General features: G+C 50.1%; 1 protein-coding gene across 1 annotated transcript in view; it reads left to right on the forward strand.

Annotated features, from left to right (window-relative positions):
- Positions 1 to 14,922: 14,922 nt before the first annotated feature.
- DACT3 (dishevelled binding antagonist of beta catenin 3) overlaps positions 14,923 to 22,318 on the forward strand; it is a 53,232-nt gene continuing 45,836 nt past the window's right edge. The window contains exon 1 of the mRNA XM_083455181.1: positions 14,923 to 15,239. Within this exon, the coding sequence (XP_083311307.1) occupies positions 15,027 to 15,239 (213 nt within the window). The 5' untranslated portion in view covers positions 14,923 to 15,026. The remainder of the gene's footprint in view (positions 15,240 to 22,318) is intronic.

Genomic DNA, 22,318 nt, shown 5'->3' on the forward strand with positions numbered 1-22,318 from the left:
AACGAAGTCACAAGCCAGTCCTATAAAATGAAGAACAAGTCACAGTAAAAAAAATATGAAAAAGTCACACAAACAAAAATATAAAAAATAGCAAAAACAAAAGCTCCAAATATCACCTGTATGCTGTGTTGGTGCTCAGGACTCCACAGCCAACAGACTCCCCCCGCACCCCTGTTCCTCCATTAGTGGCCCTTCCTCATTTAACCTCCTCCCCAACCAGTGAAAACGCTGGTGGACTTCCACCAGGACTTCATAAAATCAATATAAAACCGCAAGCTCTTTTGGAAATGCAGAAAACTGATCTTAAGACAGGGAGCAGGGCGAAATTAGAAAGCGAGAGGCGCTGAAAGGAACAGATTTGCCTGTTCCAAGCCATGCATTCAGAGACTGCGGTTGCCGTTAATGTCCGCTCAGTCATTCCTAGGCAGCTCTCCTTGCATGCCAGCCCCAGTGGATAATTGGCTTTTTTCTCGGCTTGAATCATTCTAGAAAGTTCCACAAAGGCAGTTTCTCGCTTTCTGCCTCTTTGCTTTTCCACCCTGCGGTTCCTTTAGAGCAAACTTTTTCAGCAGGGGGCCAGTCCACTGTTCCTCAGACCTTGTGGGGGCCGGACTATATTTTTTGGGGGGAAATGAACGAATTCCTATGCCCCACAAATAACCCAGAGATGCATTTTCAATAAAAGAACACATTCTACTCATGTAAAAACACCAGGCAGGCCCCACAAATAACCTGTATACCTGAAGGAGCGTCTACACCCCCATCGTTCAGCCCGGACACTGAGATCCAGCGCCGAGGGCCTTCTGGCGGTTCCCTCATTGCGAGAAGGGAGGTTACAGGGAACCAGACAGAGGGCCTTCTTGGTAGTGGCGCCCGCCCTGTGGAACGCCCTCCCTTCAGATGTGAAGGAAATAAGGAGCTATCCTATCTTTAAAAGACATCTGAAGGCAGCCCTGTTCAGGGAAGTTTTTAATATTTAATGCTGTATTGTTTTTAACACTCGATTGGGAGCCGCCCAGAGTGGCTGGGGAAGCTCAGCCAGATGGGTGGGGTATAAATAATAAATTATTATTATTATTATTATTATTATTATTATTATTATTATTATCCTCCAGAGATGCATTTAAAATAAAAGCACACATTCTACTCATGTAAAAACACGCTGATTCTCAGATCATCCGCGGATCGGATTTAGAATGCGATTGGGCCGAATCCGGTCATTGGGCCTTAGTTTGCCTACCCATGCTTTAGAGGGATATCGCTCATCAGTTAAGGGGTGGGTGTTGGCCTGTTTCCTGCAGGGCGATGTTGCAACTGTTAACGGAGAAATCTGAGGGCTCCCTTGGACAAAAAAACAAGGACACCAGCCAGGAATACCAGAGCAAAACAGCAGCCAGTAGGCTTGGTCTTTATTGAAGACTGTCGCGACAGGACCTGCCACCAGGTGAAACAAAATGGAAGCCCAGAACAAAAGAAGACCCCAACTTTTATTAGTTACTAATCCCCCAAACTACATCCCTAGAACTACATCACAACTACATCATGACTACATCACTGACACATCACAAAAAGGAGGGGTTGAGGGAGGAGTTGTGGAGGTAACCTGAGTATCTTGTCACCTGGCTGGTTCCTCCTTTCCCCCTCCCCATGAGTCATTTCCAGAGGACAAAGGGGAGATGGGAGATTTCTGCCCCCAGAGGGAAGATCTGATCATTGTCCATGTTCCAGTCCATGTTGAATCCACTCCCATATGCAAGTCCTTTGTGACCTTGATGGTCTTCTGTCTGGGACCATCAAGGTTGTCATGCCAACTGGGCAGGGCCTCCTGTGTATGTGCTGGTATGCTCAAGGGCTTATGGCTGCCCTGTATCAAACCGTCCCCATTTTGTAGCCCTTCCTTCACGGAGTAAAATAAAAGTGGAACGGTGCAGATCCGATGTATGGTTGATTTTCTATGAATTTATAACAGAAGCGTAGCGTATGTTGTGTGTGAGAGTGTGTGTGTCGAGTTTGTACAAACTGAATGATGGGGGTTAGGGGGTTCCTGCGACACAGCGAGGCGACCACAGCTCGCCTACGAGATACTTGTGCGACTCTCTGAAAACGGGCAGGTCTTTAGCGGCCAGCAGAGAAGCCAACTCAACAGGCAGCAGCCTTTCGTAAAGACAGCACCCTCCTGCATACCTGAGGGCTGCCATTTGGTGGGCAGGCCATGCGGCTCATGCACGGCTCCACCTTCCAATGGAGGCGAATGGCCAAGGGCTCGGGGCGGCCAACACCCAGCATCCGCCGCCTGAAGCAGATGCCTCACACTAGCTAATAGTAGGGCCGGTCTTCCTGGCTGAGTCCTGGAGCCTGGCTCTAAATTCAAGACACTGCCTGGGTTCACCTCACGTTGCGCTGACAATGTTTGCAGATGTCAGTGACAGCGCACAGATTGTCAGATGCGGAGCTGAGTGCGTCACGGACCTCTGGGAAGTCCCTCTTTCCGCAGTGCAAATGACGTGCATTTGTGTGTGTGTGAAAATCTCAGCTTTTAGAATCTCACCAGCTCAACTATTAATAGGGGCAGTAGTCTCTATCTCTCCCTCTCTCTCTCTCTCTTTCTCATCTTTCTGTCTGCTGGCTGCTATCGCAGAGTCGGGTGCAACTGCCTGCGTCTCAGAAAGCGAGAAGTGCGGAGATCTCCTGGGCGCCCTCTCTTCTTTCAGGGGAGGCCAAAGATGTGTCTGGATTACACCAATGCCAGCCCTGCCCTTTCAGGTGGGGCAAACAGCAGCTCCCCAGACGCACCACTTTTGAGTGGTAAGTACGTGATCACACACACACACACAAACACACACCAATTTACAGAACTTTAATATCAAAAGAAAAAACAGAGGAAAGGGGGGAAATAGTTTTTAAAAGAATAAGAAAAGTTTTCACAACTGCCAGTGAAGAAGCCTAGGATACAGTTATGTGATTTACTAAGATGATAATAGAGGGGACGCGGGTGGCGCTGTGGGTAAAACCTCAGCGCCTAGGACTTGCCGATCGCATGGTCGGTGGTTCGAATCCCCGCGGCGTGGTGCGCTCCCGTTGCTCGGTCCCAGCGCCTGCCAACCTAGCAGTTCGAAAGCACCCCCGGGTGCAAGTAGATAAATAGGGACCGCTTACCAGCGGGAAGGTAAACAGCGTTTCGTGTGCTGCGCTGGCTCGCCAGAGCAGCTTTGTCACACTGGCCACGTGACCCGGAAGTGTCTGCGGACAGCGCTGGTTCCCGGCCTCTAGAGTGAGATGATCGCACAACCCTAGAGTCTGTCAAGACTGGCCCGTACGGGCAGGGGTACCTTTACCTTTTAAAGATGATAATAATACAGATGCTTTGGGTTGTGTGCTTTCAGGTTGCACACCGTGCCAAACCCGGAAGTACCGGAACGGGTTACTTCCAGGTTTCAGCGCTTCTGCATGCGCAGAAGTGCTAAATTGTGTTTTACGCATGCGCAGAAGCGCTGAATCACAACCTGCGCGTGTGCAGACGGGCGGGTCGCGAACATGCCTCCTGTGTGGATCACGTTCACAACCCGAGCGTCCACTGTAGTAACAACAACAACAACAACACAACAAGTAAAACATAGCAAGAGAAGAAGGATGCATAGTCTATAATTACAATGGGTTTGTGGGCTCAACTAATTTTAATCTTGAAAAAGATGAAAAAATAACCTTGGGCTGCATTAAATCCAGACACTGGCATTGACCAGTAGATGCTCCTGAGAAGCTGTGTTCGTGTATACAGTGGTACCTTGGTTCTCCTATGCCCCACAAATAACCCAGAGATGCATTTTAAATAAAAGGACACATTCTACTCATGTAAAAACACCAGGCAGGCCCCACAAATAACCCAGAGATGCATTTTAAATAAAAGGACACATTCTACTCATGTAAAAACACCCTGATTCCCGGACCGTCCGTGGGCCGGATTGAGAAGGTGATTGGGCCGCATCCGGCCCATGGGCCTTAGGTTGCCCACCCCTGGTTAAGACCCTCCTGTTTATCCAAGGCTTTAGAGGCAGCTAGTACTAGTTTTTGTTGTTTTATACTTCATATTATATTTCTACTTATAGTCCGCCTTTCTTCCAAGGAGCTCAATGAGGCGTGCATTGTTTTCCTGTTTTATCCTCACAACGACCCTGCAAAGTAGGCGAGGCTGAGAGCTGGTGCCTGGTCCAGGGTCACCCAGTGAGTTTCATTAAAAGGAAGCTTTCTTCAGCATTGATAATATTAAAGGTAAAAGGTAAAGGTACCCCTGCCCGTAAGGGCCAGTCTTGACAGACTCTAGGGTTGTGCGCCCATCTCACTCAAAGAGGCCGGGGGCCAGCGCTGTCCGCAGACACTTCCAGGTCACATGGCCAGCGTGACATCGCTGCTCTGGCGAGCCAGAGCCGCACACGGAAACGCCGTTTACCTTCCCGCTAGTAAGCGGTCCCTATTTATCTACTTGCACCCGGGAGTGCTTTCGAACTGCTAGGTTGGCAGGCGCTGGGACCGAACAACGGGAGCTCACCCCGCCGCGGGGATTTGAACCGCCGACCTCTCGATCGGCAAGCCCTAGGCGCTGAGGCTTTAACCCACAGCGCCACCCGCGTCCATTGATAATATTAATAGTGTCCTAATCTTGAGACACTCCCAAGAAATCTTGGCTCCCATTCTCTGGCCACTGAACTTTCCCAACTTGGCAAGGCAAGGGACTCTAGGGAACGGGTGGCACAGGGATGTTGGGGTATCTGTTATTGAGTCCCCGGCAGTTAATCATGGCCCTTTTGCGGGGCATCCATCAGCTGGCTGCAGCGGTTGGCAGGGGAAGAGCAAGGGAGAGGGAAGGAATCTGCCTCAGCCGCTGTTTGAATTAACAATTAGCAGAGCTGAGCAAAACTGAGAGTGGTTAGCCCAGCAAATAGCTCTCCACATCCCAAACCACCACCTGACAAGTTTGGGGCTTTTTAGGGTGCTGAGCACCCCCACATTCTCAGCTCACCCTATAGCTAGGATTGAGCTCACATTTTAAAGGTAAGCCTGTGTAGTCCACACTTTCTTTTTGTTTTGTTAGAGTGTTTATTAATTTTCCAATCAAAAACATCCAATTAACGTATCAAATCATAATCCAATAAAAAATTTAAAAAGATCAAATTGTCTTCCGAATTGTAATTTTGATTTTATGACTTCCCACAGTCAGATCGTCAAAGCATATCCAAACCTCAGTCTTGCCTCTCATGATGTTTCCATATTTCCAGATCCGATTTTATCTCTCCATAGTCCACACTTTCTGAAAGAACCAGCACACCAGAATGCCCGACATCCTTTGAAATCGCAAAATGGCATCCCATTGCCTTGCCACTTAGTCTTGGCAGCCTAGAGAGCACAGAGCCAGGCCATCCCTCTCCAGATGTTTCTGGACTACATCCCCCATAATGCCCCTGTCCATCGGTTACGCTTTCTTGCAAGGGCTGCTGGGAGTTGGAACACAGCAATATCTGGAGGGCCGCAAGTTCCCTATCCCAGACATGGAGGAAAAGAAGAGCCCTTCCTGGCCCTGATGAGACGCAATCATAGAGTGGGAAGAGGACCCCCAGGGTCATCTAGTCCAACCCTGTGCAACGCGGAAATCTTTTGCCCAACGTGGGGCTTGAACCCACAGCCCTGAGATTGAGAGTCTCAGGCTCAACCAACTGAGCCATCCCCTTTCATCCAATCCAAGGAGCGCAAGGTGGTGTATATGGTGTTCTTCCTTCCAACAACCCTGTGAGGTAGGTTCAGGGCCAGACACCCAGCTCTACCTCTCTTTTAAATCGGAACCAGTGAAGGCGGTGAAGGTCCTGTGTGAGTGTCTGGAGGCAGTTGGAGGATGGATGGCGGCTAATAGATTGAGGTTGAATCCTGACAAGACAGAAGTACTGTTTTGGGGGACGGGGCGGGTGTGGGGGACTGCCTGGTCCTGAATGGGGTAACTGTGCCCCTGAAGGACCAGGTGCGCAGCCTGGGAGTCATTTTGGACTCACAGCTGTCCATGGAGGCGCAGGTCAATTCTGTATCCAGGGCAGCTGTTTATCAGCTCCATCTGGTCAGCGGGCTGAGACTCTACCTGCCCGCAGACTGTCTCACAAGAGTGGTACATGCTCTGGTTATCTCGCGCTTGGACTACTGCAATGTGCTCCATGTGGGGCTACCTTTGAAGGTGACCCGGAAACTACAATTAATCCAGAATGCGGCAGCTAGACTGGTGACTGGGAGTGGCCACCGAGACCACATAACACTGGTCCTGAGAGATCTGGATTGGCTCCCAGTATGTTTCCGAGCACAATTCAAAGTGTTGGTGCTGACCTTTAAAGCCCTCAACGGCCTCGGTCCAGTATATCTGAAGGAGCGTCTCCACCCCCATTGTTCAGCCCGGACACTGAGGTCCAGCGACGAGGGCCTTCTGGCGGTTGCATCACTGCGAGAAATGAGGTTACAGGGAACTAGGCAGAGGGCCTTCTCGGTAGTGGCGCCCGGCCTGTGGAACGCCCTCCCACCAGATGTAGAGGAGATAAACAACTATCTGACTTTTATATGACATCTGAAGGCAACCCCATTTAGGGAAGTTTTTAATGTTTGGTGTTTTATTGTGTTTTTAATATGCTGTTGGGAGCCGCCCCGAGTGGCTGGGGAAACCCAGCCAGATTGTCAGGGTATAAATAATAAATAATAAAATTGTTGTTGTTGTTGTTGTTGTTAGGTTGGGGAACCAGACTTCACTCGGCAGAGGACTTTGTGGCCTTGTGACAACAGAAAGAAGAAGAAGAAGAGAAGAATTTGGATTTGATATCCCGCCTTTCACTTTCACTCCCCTTCAGGAGTCTCAAAGCGGCTAACAATCTCCTTTCCCTTCCTCCCTCACAACAAACACTCTGTGAGGTGAGTGGGGCTGAGAGACTTCAAAGAAGTGTGACTGGCCCAAGGTCACCCAGCAGCTGCATGTGGAGGAGCGGGGAATCGAACCCGGTTCCCCAGATTACGAGTCCACTGCTCTTAACCACTACACCACACTGGGAAAACTCTAGCGATGCCACACCTTGCCAAAGGTGTTCACATTTCTCTCACTCTCTTGTTTATTTTCAAAGACAAGTTTCTAGCCCTCAACGGGGAATGGGGTGGATCTGCTTTCATCAAGGCACGTGCCATGGCGTCTTAAGAAGGGCTTCCTCCAGGAACAGCATGGCTTGGCAGAACTCTTCTGCCTTCCTGCTGGTTAGCAGGCACTGCAGAAAGTTGTGCCAAATTGGCACATTCAAAGGGCTACGTTTCTGGAAGCCCTGGAGCAGGGGCAGGCAAACTAAGGCCCAGGGGCCGGATCTGGCCCAATCGCCTTGTCAATCTGGCCTACAGACAGTCCGGGAATCAGCGTGTTTTTACATGAGTAGAATGTGTCCTTTTACAGTAGTACTTCGGGTTACGGACGCTTCAGGTTACAGACGCTTCAGGTTACAAACTCTGCCTGGTTCCCTGTAACCTCATTTCTTGCAGTGAGGGATCCGCCAGAAGGCCCTCGGCACTGGATCGCAGTGCAAGAGAGAAGATGTTAAGCTAGGCTTTGCTAAGCTGGCCTCCTCCAGCTGGTTTGGACTACAACTCCCATGAGCCTTGGCTACCACACAAGGGCTGATGGGAGTTGTAGTCCCAAACAGCTGGTTGGCGGAGGCTGTGTTGAAGTGAATTGTTATGTACTGAGTTGAATAGGATCCAAAATGCAGCAGTCTGATTGGTCCTAGAACAACAGGATTCAGAATGCAGCAGCCTGATTGGTCCTAGAACAATAGGCTCCAGAGTGCAGCAGTCTGATTGGTCCACAGGAGCCACCCAATCCAGCTCCAGGTGGAAGTGAATCCGCGACCTGATTGGCCTACAGGAGAATCCCGGAATTAGCCAATCACGTGGGGCTCATTGTGTAAATAATGTATATAAAGCAGACATTCTGGGGGAACTTCCATTCCTCCTCACCGCTATGAGCTGAATAAAGAGCATGAAATCTACTCTTGACTCCGAGTATATTTCACAAATGATCCAGCCCTTTTGCATTCTGTGGCTGCCTGTGATCTGCCAAGCTCTCCTGGAACAATTCCATAGATGGCAATGTGGCTACTCTGGAGTAGCGTGAGTCGCTGCGACTTGTGTGGCTATAGCAACGGTGGAACACAGATAATAACATTTGCAAGGCTTAGGGGGAAAAACCTGTGTGCTTTTTACCGGCACCGTGTGCATCTGTTTAAAAAATCTGATTGTGGCTCTGCAGCCCATCAGGCGCTGAGCTGTTTTAGAAAGATATTGCTTGCGGGATTCCAACAAACCCACCAGTGTCACTCAGAGTTACTGCAGAAACTGCCGCAGATTTGAAACCATCCCCGGTCCCTAGTGTGGGGCAGCAGATATGCAGCGATAGGAGAAATGCACTCTGCATGCGTTCAAGGGCACTGTTGAGGTCTAGGCTGCATGCAAAAATTCACCAGGACTGTAGGACTGTCACTTTTGCAGTTTAATTAGATAATTAAACTTGCAGTGACTCAGTCCTCCACTGTGGCAGCACAATTCTCTAAAACTCCTTGCCCATTTATATTGGCCTTGGCTGTATTATTTCTGGTCCATGCTAAAAACTTGTTTAGGCTAGCCTACCCAGATATGTAATTTTATTATGTATGTTGCAGTGGCGTAGCGTGGGTTGTCAGCACCCGGGGCAAGGCAAGTAATTTCCACCCCCTAACCCGTGGATTTGCGCCCCCTAACCCGTGGATTTGCGCCCCCTAACCCTACCCCCCAGATGTTGCGCCCGGTGCGGCCGGCCCTCCTTGCACCCCCCACGCTACGCCACTGGTATGTTGTTGTTTAGTAGTGTCCGACTCTTTATAACTGTTATGTACTGAAGTTCTCACCCTGGGCCAGCAGGGGGATGCTGTAGATAGTTTCCACTCAGGTCCACATATGCAAATAAGGGATTGAAAGTGACGTTCAGTGATTGGATAGTTACAGAAAATTGTTACAGTTGCGTTGTACTGGAGCTCTATATAAGCAGGCTGGCTGACCCCTTCAGTTCAGTTCTGTTCTGGCCTGTGAATAAACAAGAGCTGTTTGAAGAATCGCTGTGTCGTCTGATATGTTCACCCACAACTTAACAGTGACCCCCTGGACCAGAGCACACCAGGCGCTCCTGTCTTCCACTGCCTCCCGCAGCTTGGTCAAACTCATGTTTGTAGCTTCGAGAACACTGTCCAACCATCTTGTCCTCTGCCATCCCCTTCTCCTTGTGCCCTCCATCTTTCCCAACATCAGGGTCTTTTCCAGGGAGTCTTCTCTTCTCATGAGGTGGCCAAAGTATTGGAGCCTCAGCTTCAGGATCTGTCCTTCCAGTGAGCACTCAGGGCTGATTTCGTTAAGAATGGATAGGTTTGATCTTCTTGCAGTCCATGGGACTCTCAAGAGTCTCCTCCAGCACCATAATTCAAAAGCATCAATTCTTCGGCAATCAGCCTTCTTTATGGTCCAGCTCTCACTTCCATACATCACTACTGGGAAAACCATGGCTTTAACTATACGGACCTTTGTTGGTAAGATGATGTCTCTGCTTTTTACTCTGCTTTTATTATGTATATTTGTTTTTAAATTACTAATTGTATCCTCATAAACCACTTTGAGGCTTTCCCCATATTATTTTTTTTACAATCAAGCTGCGTACAAATTTAACGACCTAAATATTTCGATAAATACCGTGTCTACATGTTACCCACGTTTTATTCCGAATACAGGATATTGTTTCATTTAACCACATGGAAATATTTGTAGATTTATTTTTTGTTCATATTGCAACCTGTAAACTCCACCCCATCGTGATAAAATCGCAAAGCGGAGGCTTATGAAGAAAGCGCCACGTAAATCTTACCAAGTAAAATAAATGAAAATGATACCGCAGGCCCACAATGTATGTGCAAAGTCGCCCCACATTTCATGCATTAAAACCTATAAGTTTGCTTCGAGGGTGGCCCCACACATGTGTGGGGTTCGACTAAATGGGGGTTTCTTCCCAAGTCTACAATTCCATGATTCTTGAGGTTTTAAAGAAAGAAGCCCACCGAGAACTGATGTGTGGATTGCGTGGACAATGCCCAGTATACCTGTCTCCACCCCCATCGTTCAGCCCGGAGGGCCTTCTGGCGGTTCCCTCACTGCAAGAAGTGAGGTTACAGAGAACCAGGCAGAGGGCCTTCTCGGTAGTGGTGCCCGCCCTGTGGAATGCCCTCCCATCAGATGTCGAGGAGATAAACAACTACAGTGGTACCCCGGGTTACATACGCTTCAGGTTACATACACTTCAGGTTACATTCGCTTCAGGTTACAGCCTCCACTAACCCAGAAATAGTACCTTGGGTTAAGAACTTTGCTTCAGGATGAGAACAGAAATCATGCTCCGGCAGCGCGGCAGCAGCGGGAGGCCCCATTAGCTAAAGTGGTGCTTCAGGTTAAGAACAGTTTCAGGTTAAGAACGGACCTCCGGAACGAATTAAGTACTTAACCCAAGGTACCACTGTATCTGACTTTCAGAAGACATCTGAAGGCAGTCCTGTGTAGGGAAGCTTTTAATGTTTGATGTTTTATTGTGTTTTTAATATTCTGTTGGGAGTCACCCAGAGTGGCTGGGGAAACCCAGCCAGGTGGGTGGGGTAGAAATACTAATAATACTAATACTATTAGTACTACTACTACTACTACTACTACTTATTATTATTATTATTATTATTATTATTATTATTATACTCCGTGGGTCAGCTCTTTGAAGCTCCTTCACCTTTGCAGGGTTTTCCCCTGCCAGTAAAGCTTCACTCCTTCCCCGCAGCTGATAAAATTAGCAAAAGCAAAACGCAGGAATGATTTCCCAGCGCACTGAGAGCAAGACATGCTCACCATGAAGTGGTGGAAAAGGGGAGTGCATTTCCCCCCCTTTCACCACAGCTCACGAGGAGGCACTCCTGGCCTTGCAGCTACCGCAGGATTATTTTGTGTGCGTGTGGTTGTTTTTTTTTAATTCGCCACAGCCGACTCTGCTATTTTTCACTGCCCCTGTTGCCAGCTGCCACCCCCACCCCCACCTCCCATTGTCATGGCTACCACCGTCCCCATCACCATGGCTACCATCCTCGCACTATTATTATCACAACCATTTATAAACCATTGTTGCGCTCCTTTCCCCCGTCACTGTCACATCTGCCAGCCCCTTTCTCACCCGACGTTTGAGCCATCGCCGCTGCGCCCTGCGTATTTTTAGGACCATTCTCGGATGGCTAGGACTCTTCCCCGTACCCACCAACCCACCCCTCCCGGAAAGATGGTCAGCTAAGACCAGGCCCACCAAAACAGAAGGGTGGGCGATGTCCAAGGCTCACACAGGTTCACTACAGATCTGGTAGCCAGCTTTTCGAAACGGTCTGTTTGCTAAGAACAGGCCTTGTAAAGGTAAAGGGACCCCTGACCATTAGGTCCAGTCGTGGCCGACTCTGGGGTTGCGGTGCTCATCTTGCTTTACTGGCCGAGGGAGCCAGCGTACAGCTTCCGGGTCATGTGGCCAGCATGACTAAGCCGCTTCTGGCGAACCAGAGCAGCGCACGGAAACGCCGTTTACCTTCCCGCCGGAGTGGTACCTATTTATCTACTTGCACTTTGACGTGCCTTCGAACTGCTAGGTTGGCAGGAGCAGGGACCGAGCAACGGGAGCTCACCCAGGGCTTGATACCAACATAATTTCCCTGTGTCCAGTGAAAGGTGTAGTGTTCAAAACTGCTTGAGCAAGACTGACGCAAGCAGAGCAAGTTGTGACTGAGTACCATTCTGCACTTCATCCACTGGGCAAGTTATCCCGAATTATTAATATAGTGATACCTCAGGTTACATACGCTTCAGGTTACGGACTCCGCTAACCCAGAAATAGTACCTCGGGTTAAGAACTTTGCTTCAGGATGAGAACAGAAATCGTGCTCCGGCGGTGCAGCGGCAGCAGGAGGCCCCATCAACTAAAGTGGTGCTTCAGGTTAAGAACAGTTTCAGGTTAAGAACAGACCTCTGGAATGAATTAAGTACTTAACCCGAGGTACCACTGTATGTATATATATATATATATATATATATATTTGCTTTCGTAGATTTTCACGGGTACAGGAATGCAGGTTTTGGTGTCCTCGGGTGTCTTCCCGTGTAAAAGTTGGGGTGTCTAGGCGACGTTTCGACGAGGTCTCACTCGTCATCTTCAGGCTGGTGCTTTCGGCTTCTTGTTACTGGAACAGAGCAGGATCTCAGTGTTTGAGTTCCTATAAATACTGTTGAGGAGGTGTGGTGTATAGCCTCCAATGTTCTGGGCAGAGAGGAGGTTCCCAGGCTAGTGTGCCTTTTCTTCTTTTGTTCCTTAATTACTTGAGGGATATCTTGAGTGATTTCTTGAGTGATTTCCTGAATCCCACTTAGGTGGGTCATTAGGTTTAGCAACTAATCCACACCTAATGACCCACCTAAGTGGGATTCAGGAAATCACTCAAGAAATCACTCAAGATATCCCTCAAGTAATTAAGGAACAAAAGAAGAAAAGGCACACTAGCCTGGGAACCTCCTCTCTGCCCAGAACATTGGAGGCTATACACCACACCTCCTCAACAGTATTTATAGGAACTCAAACACTGAGATCCTGCTCTGTTCCAGTAACAAGAAGCCGAAAGCACCAGCCTGAAGATGACGAGTGAGACCTCGTCGAAACGTCGCCTAGACACCCCAACTTTTACACGGGAAGACACCCGAGGACACCAAAACCTGCATATATATATATATATATATATTATTTTTGAACTGACTATCTATCTATCTATCTATTATTTTTGAACTGCCTATCTGAACTGTGAGACTCAGTTTCCTCTTGAAAGTTGGCACAATATCCAGATAAAAATAAAATAAAAATCTTATTCCTGGTTTACCATCTCCTCCTCTGAGCCAGGATTGTGAAAAAGGGACGGTATAAGCCAGCACTTGCCAATGAGATGCCCTCTAGATGTTTTGGACTACAATTCAGCACCCCCCAGCCAAACACACTTAGGAGGATTAGGAGAGGATTGTGTGTGAGATCTCCTCCCTAGCGGATGGGATGCTGGGGAAACTCCTCTCTCACCCAGCTAAGAGTGATACCAGACCAGAGGCAGGGAACCTCAGGCCAAAGGGCTGATGCGGCCCTCCCGCTCTTCCCATCAGGCCCTCAGGACACTTCTGGCCTTGCTTTGCTCCCTAAGGATTGCAATACAGGGGGTTGGACTAGATCAGGGGTCAGCAAACTTTTTCAGCAGGGGGCCGGTCCACTGTCCGTCAGACCTTGTGGGGGCTGGACTATATTGTGGAGAAAAAATGAACGAATTCCTATGCCCCACAAATAACCCAGAGATGCATTTTAAATAAAAGCACACATTCTACTCATGTAAAAACACCAGGCAGGCCCCACAAATAATCCAGAGATGCATTTTAAATAAAAGCACCCATTCTACTCATATAAAAACACGCTGATTCCCGGACAGTCCGGATTTAGAAGGCGATTGGGCCGGATCCGGCCCCCGGGCCTTACTTTGTCTACCCATGGACTAGAAGACCCGTGAGGTCCCTTCCAACTCTGCAATTCCTTAATTTTTCTGGAGAGAGGGATGTGTATGTGTGTGTTGGATGCTAGCCTCCTGCTAAGCTGTGCGTTCCCTACGTGTTCGCCCGTCGTCTTTTTAAGGGATTAAGAGAATCCATCCCATAACAGTCACTCCCCCACCCATCCCAGGGGCGTTCGGCGTCTCACCTCCCCCTCTTACGCTTGGTGCAAAATTGCACTTTCTGCAAATCTTGGGAGAAACGGGTCTGCGGCCGATGGGCGAGGAAAGTTGGCGGGGCGAAAGCCCTGGAGGAAAACGAATCTGGGCTTCCCAGCGCTTCCTCCATTCATGGTGGGTAGGGCGGGGGCGGGGGGGGGGTACTGCTAGATGGGCGGGAGTGCAAAGCAGAGTTCAAAGCGCACAAGTTACTATTTTATGAATGAGGAGGCGGGACATGGTCAGTACGGAGAGCCTGCCCATTAATTGCAAAGCAATATTAATATAGGGGGCGGGGCTAGGCATATAAACAAATGTAACACTTCGGCAACAGGGAGTTGGAATGAAGAAGGAAAAGGAAATGGAATTTCGAGACGACAGATGAGTTCATAGAAGCTTTGAAACAGAATTAGTGTCAATGACTGACCACATTTCCAGAATGTCAATGGCTTGAACCGTGGGCGTGGCTGCGTAGGTAATTTAAGACCAGCGAGCCAATGGAGCGAGTGGAAGGGCGCGGCTATGCAGATAAGGTGGGTTGGGCGAACCAATGGCGGACGGCTTTAACATTCCTGGGGCGGGGTTTACCATGCAGATAAGGCACCGCAGGTGAGTCAATGGCTCGGCTCCGGGGCGCGGCTATGCAGATCGCCTTCTGCCCGCCGGCCAATGGCTTGGCTCGAAGGCGGGGCCAAAGTGCAGAAACCAAGGGAGCACAGCCAATGGCTTGGTTTCAGGGCGTGGCCATCAGGTAGGCCGGGGTTTCTAACTGGGCGCGGCCAGGCCAGCGAAACTCAACCACGGGGTCCCAAGAAGAGACCGGGCAGGAGGGGCGTGGCTTTGTAAAATAAAGCGGAGCCCGGCGAGCCAATGGCTTCTTTGGAAGGGTTATTATGCAAAAAAGCCCAGCAGGGTGAGCGAGGGTCCAATTGTTTGAATGGGAGGTTCGGCCACGGAACCCGGGGCCGCCCAATGGAGGGCTGCGCATGCAAATCATCCCCGGCAGACCGGCCAATGAGCGTTGCTATGCAGATGAGGCGGTGACAGCGCCGGAGCTGCAGCGGCCGGAGCGCGCCCGGGGGTCGCTTTAGCGCTGCTGCGCTTGGCGGAGCAGGACTCGCACCCGGCGCCGCGCTCCATCGGAGGAGGATGATCCGGGCGTTCTCGTTCCCCGCCAGCCCGGAGCGGAGCCGGCTCCGCGGCTGGCTGGAGGGCACCTTGGCCGGCTTGTGCGAGCTGCATCTGCTCCGCGAGCGGCAGGAGCGCCGGGTCCGGCAGGCGCTGCGCCTGGCCGCCGAGTCCCCGAGCAAGCAGGGCGATGGCGAGGCTGGAGGCGGCGACGCGGCTCCGGAGGACCAGCTGGTGAGAGAGAGAGAGAGAAGGAGCCCCATTGTCCGCCCCGGCGGGGGCCTTTGCCGGACACCCCTGCGCGGGGATCCGGTCCGATCCTGCTCGGGGGAGGTGCTGGGTTGATCTATCCAATAGCTTCAGGGGCGAAGGAGACTCGAAGCTGCATTCACGGGAGGTGGGGAGGGGGGAGGCTTTGCGAGGGGAGGGGGCTTCGCGCGAGGGGAAAGGTCCGTACGTACCGTGGTGCTGTTGGTGGGCGTGAAAGGGTTAAAATGGGGAGGAGGGGGCGAACCGCCGCGATTATCCCTCCCCCGCTTCTCTAGTGTGGTTTTGGGGGTGCGGGGCGCGCGCATCAAGGCTGCGATCCTGCTGCACCCGACGAGTTGCAGCGGTGTAAACGCGTGGCTGCCCTTGGGGGAAGGGTCCTTCTGCGACGTTGCTGGAGGGGGGGGGGCTTCTGTATCGTCTGCCTGTGTTTCTTGTCCCCCCCCCCATATCTTGCGTTGTCCACCAGAGAGCAAAGATTTATTTCATTTTTTGAAAGGGGAAAGAGGGGGCTTTAAGCCCAAGCACGGCTGTAAAGGGACCGGGAGACCGACGAGTCGGTTTCTCTGCGGTTTTATTAATGGGCTTGCGAGAAATGCCAGAGGAGCGTTGCCTGTGCGCCTTCGAAACCCGGGGAATCTCGCCTCGCCGTTTTTATCTCCTGCCGGTTCGTCTTGAGCAACCGACGAGTCGCCGCTCCCCTCTCCAGCCCAGCCCTTGAACTTCAAGGCACCCACCCCTCTGGCCCGTCCACCCGGGTCCTTCTGGTCGGTTACACTCTTGGGGGCGGGGAGAGCAATGCTCGGACTCCTGGGTTCTCTTCTGAGGTTGGGGCTTGGGGACTCTGTGCGTGCGGAGCGCCGGCTAGGGAAGGCGGCGGGGAGTGGTTGGGGGTTGTTAGTGTTGACGCCCGGGAGTGGGGAGATGAAGCAGCTTTTTGGTCTGTGGACGATTTGGGGGGGGGGGGAGGAAGAAAGGGTGGGAAGGATTTTGGGTTGGGCAAACAGTGCGTTGCTCACAATATGTGCGCGCAAATCATGAGATATAGGCGGTGCGCCAGTGGAACTCACGGCCACCAGGTTTGGAACCGATGCTCTGAAAGAATCCATTGTTGAACACACTGGCTTATGATTCTCTTGCACCCCCTCCTTTCTCCAAGCAATTGAAGCTTCAGCTTTGCAAGGGGGTGGGAAGGGACTTTGAAGACCTGTGGGAAAATACTCTTATTGGTGATAGAACCTCTCTCTCCAGGAGCGCTGTGTTCCATAAGCTGCTGGCTGCTGTTGGAAGGGGGCTGCAGGCTTAGATGAGCACCACTGGTCCCATCCAGCCAGAGGATTCTTGGCTTCTGTTGCCAAATCTGAAAGTCTATTTACAGTGTGTTCATCTTAAGAAGGAGTGAGACGGAAGACTGCTAATCTCAGTAAGCCAATGTTAGCTCCGGCCTCGCAACCCTGGCCTTCTGAACCAAGTGATTTGGGAAGTTACCTGTTGAATCTCACACGCCCACAATGTATCTGCATTCTACATTTATACGGACTTGATATCAGCTTTTTACCCAAAGCATTCTGGGAACTGTAGTTTATTAGGAGGTGCCAAGGAATTCCCTGTACTCGGGAGCTATCCATGCCCATTGCAGACCCACAAAATCCTGGGTTTCCCTGGGGATAGGTAAAGGCAAAGATAAAGGGACCCCTGACCATTAGGTCCAGTCGTGACCGACTCTGGGGTTGCGGCGCTCATCTTGCTTTATTGGCCGAGGGAGCCGGCGTACAGCTTCTGGGTCATGTGGCCAGCATGACTAAGCTGCTTCTGGCAAACCAGAGCAGCGCACGGAAACGCCGTTTACCTTCCTGCCGGAGTGGTACCTATTTATCTACTTGCACTTGACGTGCGTTTGAACTGCTAGGTTGGCAGGAGCAGGGACCCCGCAATGGGAGCTCACCCCGTGGCGGGGATTCGAACCGCCGACCTTCTGATCAGAAAGCCCTAGGCTCTGTGGTTTAACCCACGGCGCCACCCACATCCCTGGCGATACAGCATTGCTATTAAAGCTGCATAACTGTGCTGTAGGACTAGGGAAACTCTAAACCAGCCTTCCCAACCTGGTGTCTTCCAGCAGTTTTGCATTAAAGTTCCCATCATCCCCAACCAATGGTTAAACTATGGGACTTCTGCAAGGAGGCAGCGATGGGCACCAACCTGGATGGCTTTAAAAGAAGATTAGAGAAACTCCTGGAGGAGAATCAGGCTACTAGTTGTGATAGGCAGAAATGCCTCTGAATGGCGGTTGCTGGAAACCACAGAAGGGGGGGGGAGGGGGCTCTTGTGCCCAAATCTTGCTTGCGAGTTTCCCTTTGAAGCATCTAGCCACTGTGATCCACGCGACGGTCACCTCCAGACTGGATTATTGTAACTCGCTCTACGTGGGGCTGCCCTTGAGACTGACCCAGAAACTCCAGGGGGGGCAGAATGCCGCAGCGAGACTCCTTACGGGGTCCTTGCCGCGGGATCACATTCACCCGGTGCTATACCAGCTGCACGGGCTCCTGGTGGAGTACAGGATCAGGTTCAAGGTGCTAGTTTTAACCAGCCCTATATGGCCTAGGACCCTCATACCTACGGGACCGCCACTCCTGGTATGTCTCACGGAGGACCTATGGTCTTCAAACAAAAACATATTGGAGGTCCCGGGCCACAGGGAGGTTAGACTGGCCTCAATCAGAGCCAGGGCTTTTTCGGTTGTGGCCCCGATCTGGTGGAATGCTCTGTCCCAAGAGACTAGGGCCCTGCGGGACCTGACATCTTTCCGCAAGGCCTGCAAGACAGAGTTGTTCCACCAGGCCTTTGGTCAGGGCACAGCCTGACTCTCTCCTCTGGCAACCTGCACAGAATTTTGCTTAACGGTTGCCATTAATTTGATTTTAATTAATTTTTATAATGGAATGTTTTCAGAATGTTGGATTATTTGATTGTTTGATTATTTAATTGTTGTTGGCCGCCCTGAGCCCGGCTTCGGCTGGGGAGGGCGGGATATAAATAAAATTTATTATTATTATTATTATTATTATTATTATTATTATTATTATTATCTGGTTGGCCGCTGTAAGAACTGGATGATGGACTAGAGAGACCATTGACCTGGTCTTAAATTCTTCTAGGAAGGCTGTCTTTAATGCTGCCTCCTATCAGTTCTGTTGTTGTTGTTGCTGTTTAGTCATTTAGTCGTGTCCGACTCTTTGTGACCCCATGGACCAGAGCATGCCAGGCACTCCTGTCTTCCACTGCCTCCCACAGCTTGGTCAAACTCGTGCCGGTAGCTTTGAGAACACTGTCCAACCATCTCGTCCTCTGTCGTCTTTGAAAACTGGAACAGGAGCACTGCAACAATTGCATCAAAAATCTATGGGATTAAGGAGGAGAGCGTGTGGGGCTACTCATGGGTGAGGGGAATTAAATGAGCGTACAAGGGGTTCACAAACCAGGCCCCCAGTTACTGGCCATACTTGGGGAAAGAAACTTAAAAGCAGGGCTCCGTGTGAAACCCCTGAATTGCAGTTCAACTCTCTTCACTGAGGTCTGAATCAAGACAACGATTTCCTTTCCCATTGCAGAGGTTGAAGTCAGCACTGTCAAATTGATTGCTTCTTATTATTATTTATTAGATTTACGGTATATGGCGCCCATTATAAAAAAAACCCTCAGGGCAGTGTGCAACATATTTTACAGAGCATAACAATAATAATAACATAAAACAAAGCACAGTAATCAAAAAATCATAATAACAGTTGTCCGCCTGACCTTTAACAATCCATAGATTATTTAATGGCTGAAGGCCAGGGTAAAGAGGAAACGTTTTGCCTGGCGCTTATAGATGTGTAATTACGGCACCAGGCGAGCCTGTCTGGGGAGAGCATTCCGCAAAATGGGGAGCCACTACAGAGAAGGACCCGTTCTCTTGCTACCACCCTCCAAACCTCTTGGGCAGGAGGGACACAGAGAAAGGTCTCAGGTGACAAGCGCAGGGTGTTTTAATACCTATCAGCTTCCCATCTGAGCTTTGAGCATCCCTGTGGTGAAGTGGTGAGAGTGTCAGACTAGGACCTCTGGGTCTTGGGTTCAATTCACCGCTCAGCTGTGAAGCTCACTAGGCCAGTCACTGCCTCTCGATCTAGCCTACCTCACAGGGTTGTTGTGGAGGTTACATGAGGCGGTGTAGATTCGTGTACGCCACCTTGATCTCCTTGCAGGATAAGGTGGGGGTGTGAATGCAATAAATAAAATACAATCTCACTCCAAAAGGAACATTATCATTTCCAAATGCAACCAGTAACTTGCTAGTTGTGGTTGTTTGGTATCTGTCTTGGGAGACAATGGAGGAGTTCGCCTTTGGGGGTGAAGTCAAACCGTTGGAGAATCACAGCGTCTGCTGTGGCTGTAGAGACCGATAGAGACATGTTTTGTTGCAGCCAGGGCAAATGAAGGCGACCGGTAGTGCTGCTGCAGATGCACCATTTTTACTTAGAAAGCCAGGATTTTTTTGGGGGGGGGATGAGGGGGTAGAGAGATTGCTGAGGACACCACCCCCAGTATCCTGGGCGGAGACTCAAAAGGGGAAGAGATTGGGGGTAGAAAAAGAAAACTGCCATTGGTTCTCCCCTCTCCGTGGTAAGTAAATGCTTATTTCATTGGAGGTAAAGTTCTTAAATCTTTCACCGCCTGTGGTTGAAATGGCAGCTATTTGGTGATTAAGCATGAAATATTAATGCCAGAGGAGAATTCTGTCTTATTTAAAATATATATATATCAATGCAGCTCCAAGTTAAAATTGTGGTAGATGCATAGCCCACAAAGGTCTAGCAATTGTGCGTGATGGGAATAAAGTATGCATGCACTGATTTATCAGCGCATAATCACTGTGGGTTAAACCATAGGGCCTAGGACCTGCCAATCAGAAGGTCGGCGGTTCGAATCCCCGCGACGGGGTGAGCTCCCGTTGCTCAGTCCCAGCTCCTGCCAACCTAGCAGTTCGAAAGCACGTCAAAGCGCAAGTAGATAAATAGGTGCTGCTCCAGCAGGAAGGTAAAAGGCGTTTCCGTGCGCTGCTCTGGTTCGCCAGAAGCGGCTTAGTCATGCTGGCCACATGACCCGGAAGCTGTATGCGGACAAACGCCAGCGCCCTCGGCCAATAAAGCGAGATGAGCGCCGCAACCCCAGAGTCGGTCACGACTGGACCTAATGGTCAGAGGTCCCTTTACCTTTACCTTAATTCTGGTTGCAAACTTCAGGTTCCTGCAGGGAAACTGATTATGGACCATGCATCCTGATTAGTTTGCTCGGAGGTCATACGAAGTTCTCTCTTTGCTGATCTGTTTGCCGGGAGGTTGTATGCCAAAGAACTTCCACCCTGATCTGTTGTGGGGAGGTATATGACTTCCTGCCAATCAGTTGCTATTCCACACTTTGTATTGCCTTTCCTGTCACTTTCCAAACTGCAAAAACTCCTCTTTGTTGCGACAGAGCACTTTAACCCACCTCAGTTGCACAAACCTACATTTCCAGCATGGGACTGAACCCCGCCTGCAAAATGGTGACAGTCTGGGGGTGATTTGGTTTATTTTCTTCTTCGGAGTGGTGTTTGCATATACACAAGAGTCCTGGTGAGTAGTTGATGAAGGAAGGTGTCCCCAGCAGTTACTGTATTTTTCGCTCTTTAAGACGCACTTTTCCCCTCCTAAAAAGGAGGGGAAAATGTGTGTGCGTCTTATGGAGCGAATGCAGGCTGCGCAGCTATCACAGAAGCCAGAACAGCAAGAGGGTTTGCTGCTTTCGCTGCGCAGCGATCCCTCTTGCTGTTCTGGCTTCTGGGATTCAGAATATTTTTTTTCTTGTTTTCCTCCTCCAAAAACTAGGTGCGTCTTTTGGTCTGGTGCGTCTTGTAGAGCGAAAAATACGGTAACTTGTAAACAGAGGGTAAGGGGCTCAAAGAAATACGTATCTTGTTTAAATGCAGTTGTACCTCAGGTTACAGACTCCGCTAACCCAGAAATATTGCTTCAGGTTAAGAACTTTGCTTCAGGATGAGAACAAAAATTGTTCTCCGGCGGCGCGGCGGCAGCAGGAGGCCCCATTAGCTAAAGTGGTGCTTCAGGTTAAGAACAGTTTCAGGTTAAGAACGGATCTCCGGAACCAATTAAGTACTTAACCCGAGGTACCACTGTATATATAAAAATAAAAAAATTGTCCAGTAGCACCCTAGAGACCAACTAAGTTTGTTCTTAGTATAAGCTTTCGTGTGCATGCACATTTCTCCAGATGCCTCAGATACTTCAGATATCTTGTTTATTTACCCTTGCTCCTGGAAGCCAGTCCTCTAGTTCAGAGGTGGGGAACCAGACATTGCTGAACTACAACTCCCATAATCCCTGGGAAGCGTGGCTGATGGCTAGAGCTGATGGGAGCTGTAGTTTGGCAAAATCTGGCGGGTCAAAGCTTCCTCTCACCTGCTCTCGTTCTTTCACCTACAGATGACCACAGAAGCCCCTCATCCCTGCCCATTCAATCTTTTAAGGCCCAGAATCTCCTTTAGACAAATATACACGCTTCCTTCTTTTCCCATATGGTAGATGCTGTTGTCAGTGTCTGGTTGGCCACTGCAAGATGCTTTGCGAGATGGTTTGTGACCTGATCCCAGCAGCTAGGTTACTCTGCTGTTTTTTCATGGCAGAATTAAAAGGTATCCTTGAAGCTTTTGTTTTGACCGCATTTGATGGATTAGAATAGAAGAGCCTAGGGTAAAGGTAAAGGGACCCCTGACCATTAGGTCCAGTCGTGACCGACTCTGGGGTTGTGGCGCTCATCTCGCTTTATTGGCCGAGGGAGCCGGTGTACAGCTTCCGGGTCATGTGGCCAGCATGACTAAGCCGCTTCTGGCCAACCAGAGCAGCGCACAGAAACGCCGTTTACCTTCCCGCCGGACCCGCCGGAGCGGTACCTATTTATCTACTTGCACTTTGTGCTTTCGAACTGCTAGGTTGGCAGGAGCA

The sequence above is a fragment of the Podarcis tiliguerta genome (assembly GCF_965153285.1).
Source record: "Podarcis tiliguerta genome assembly, chromosome: 8".
NCBI lineage: Eukaryota > Metazoa > Chordata > Lepidosauria > Squamata > Lacertidae > Podarcis > Podarcis tiliguerta.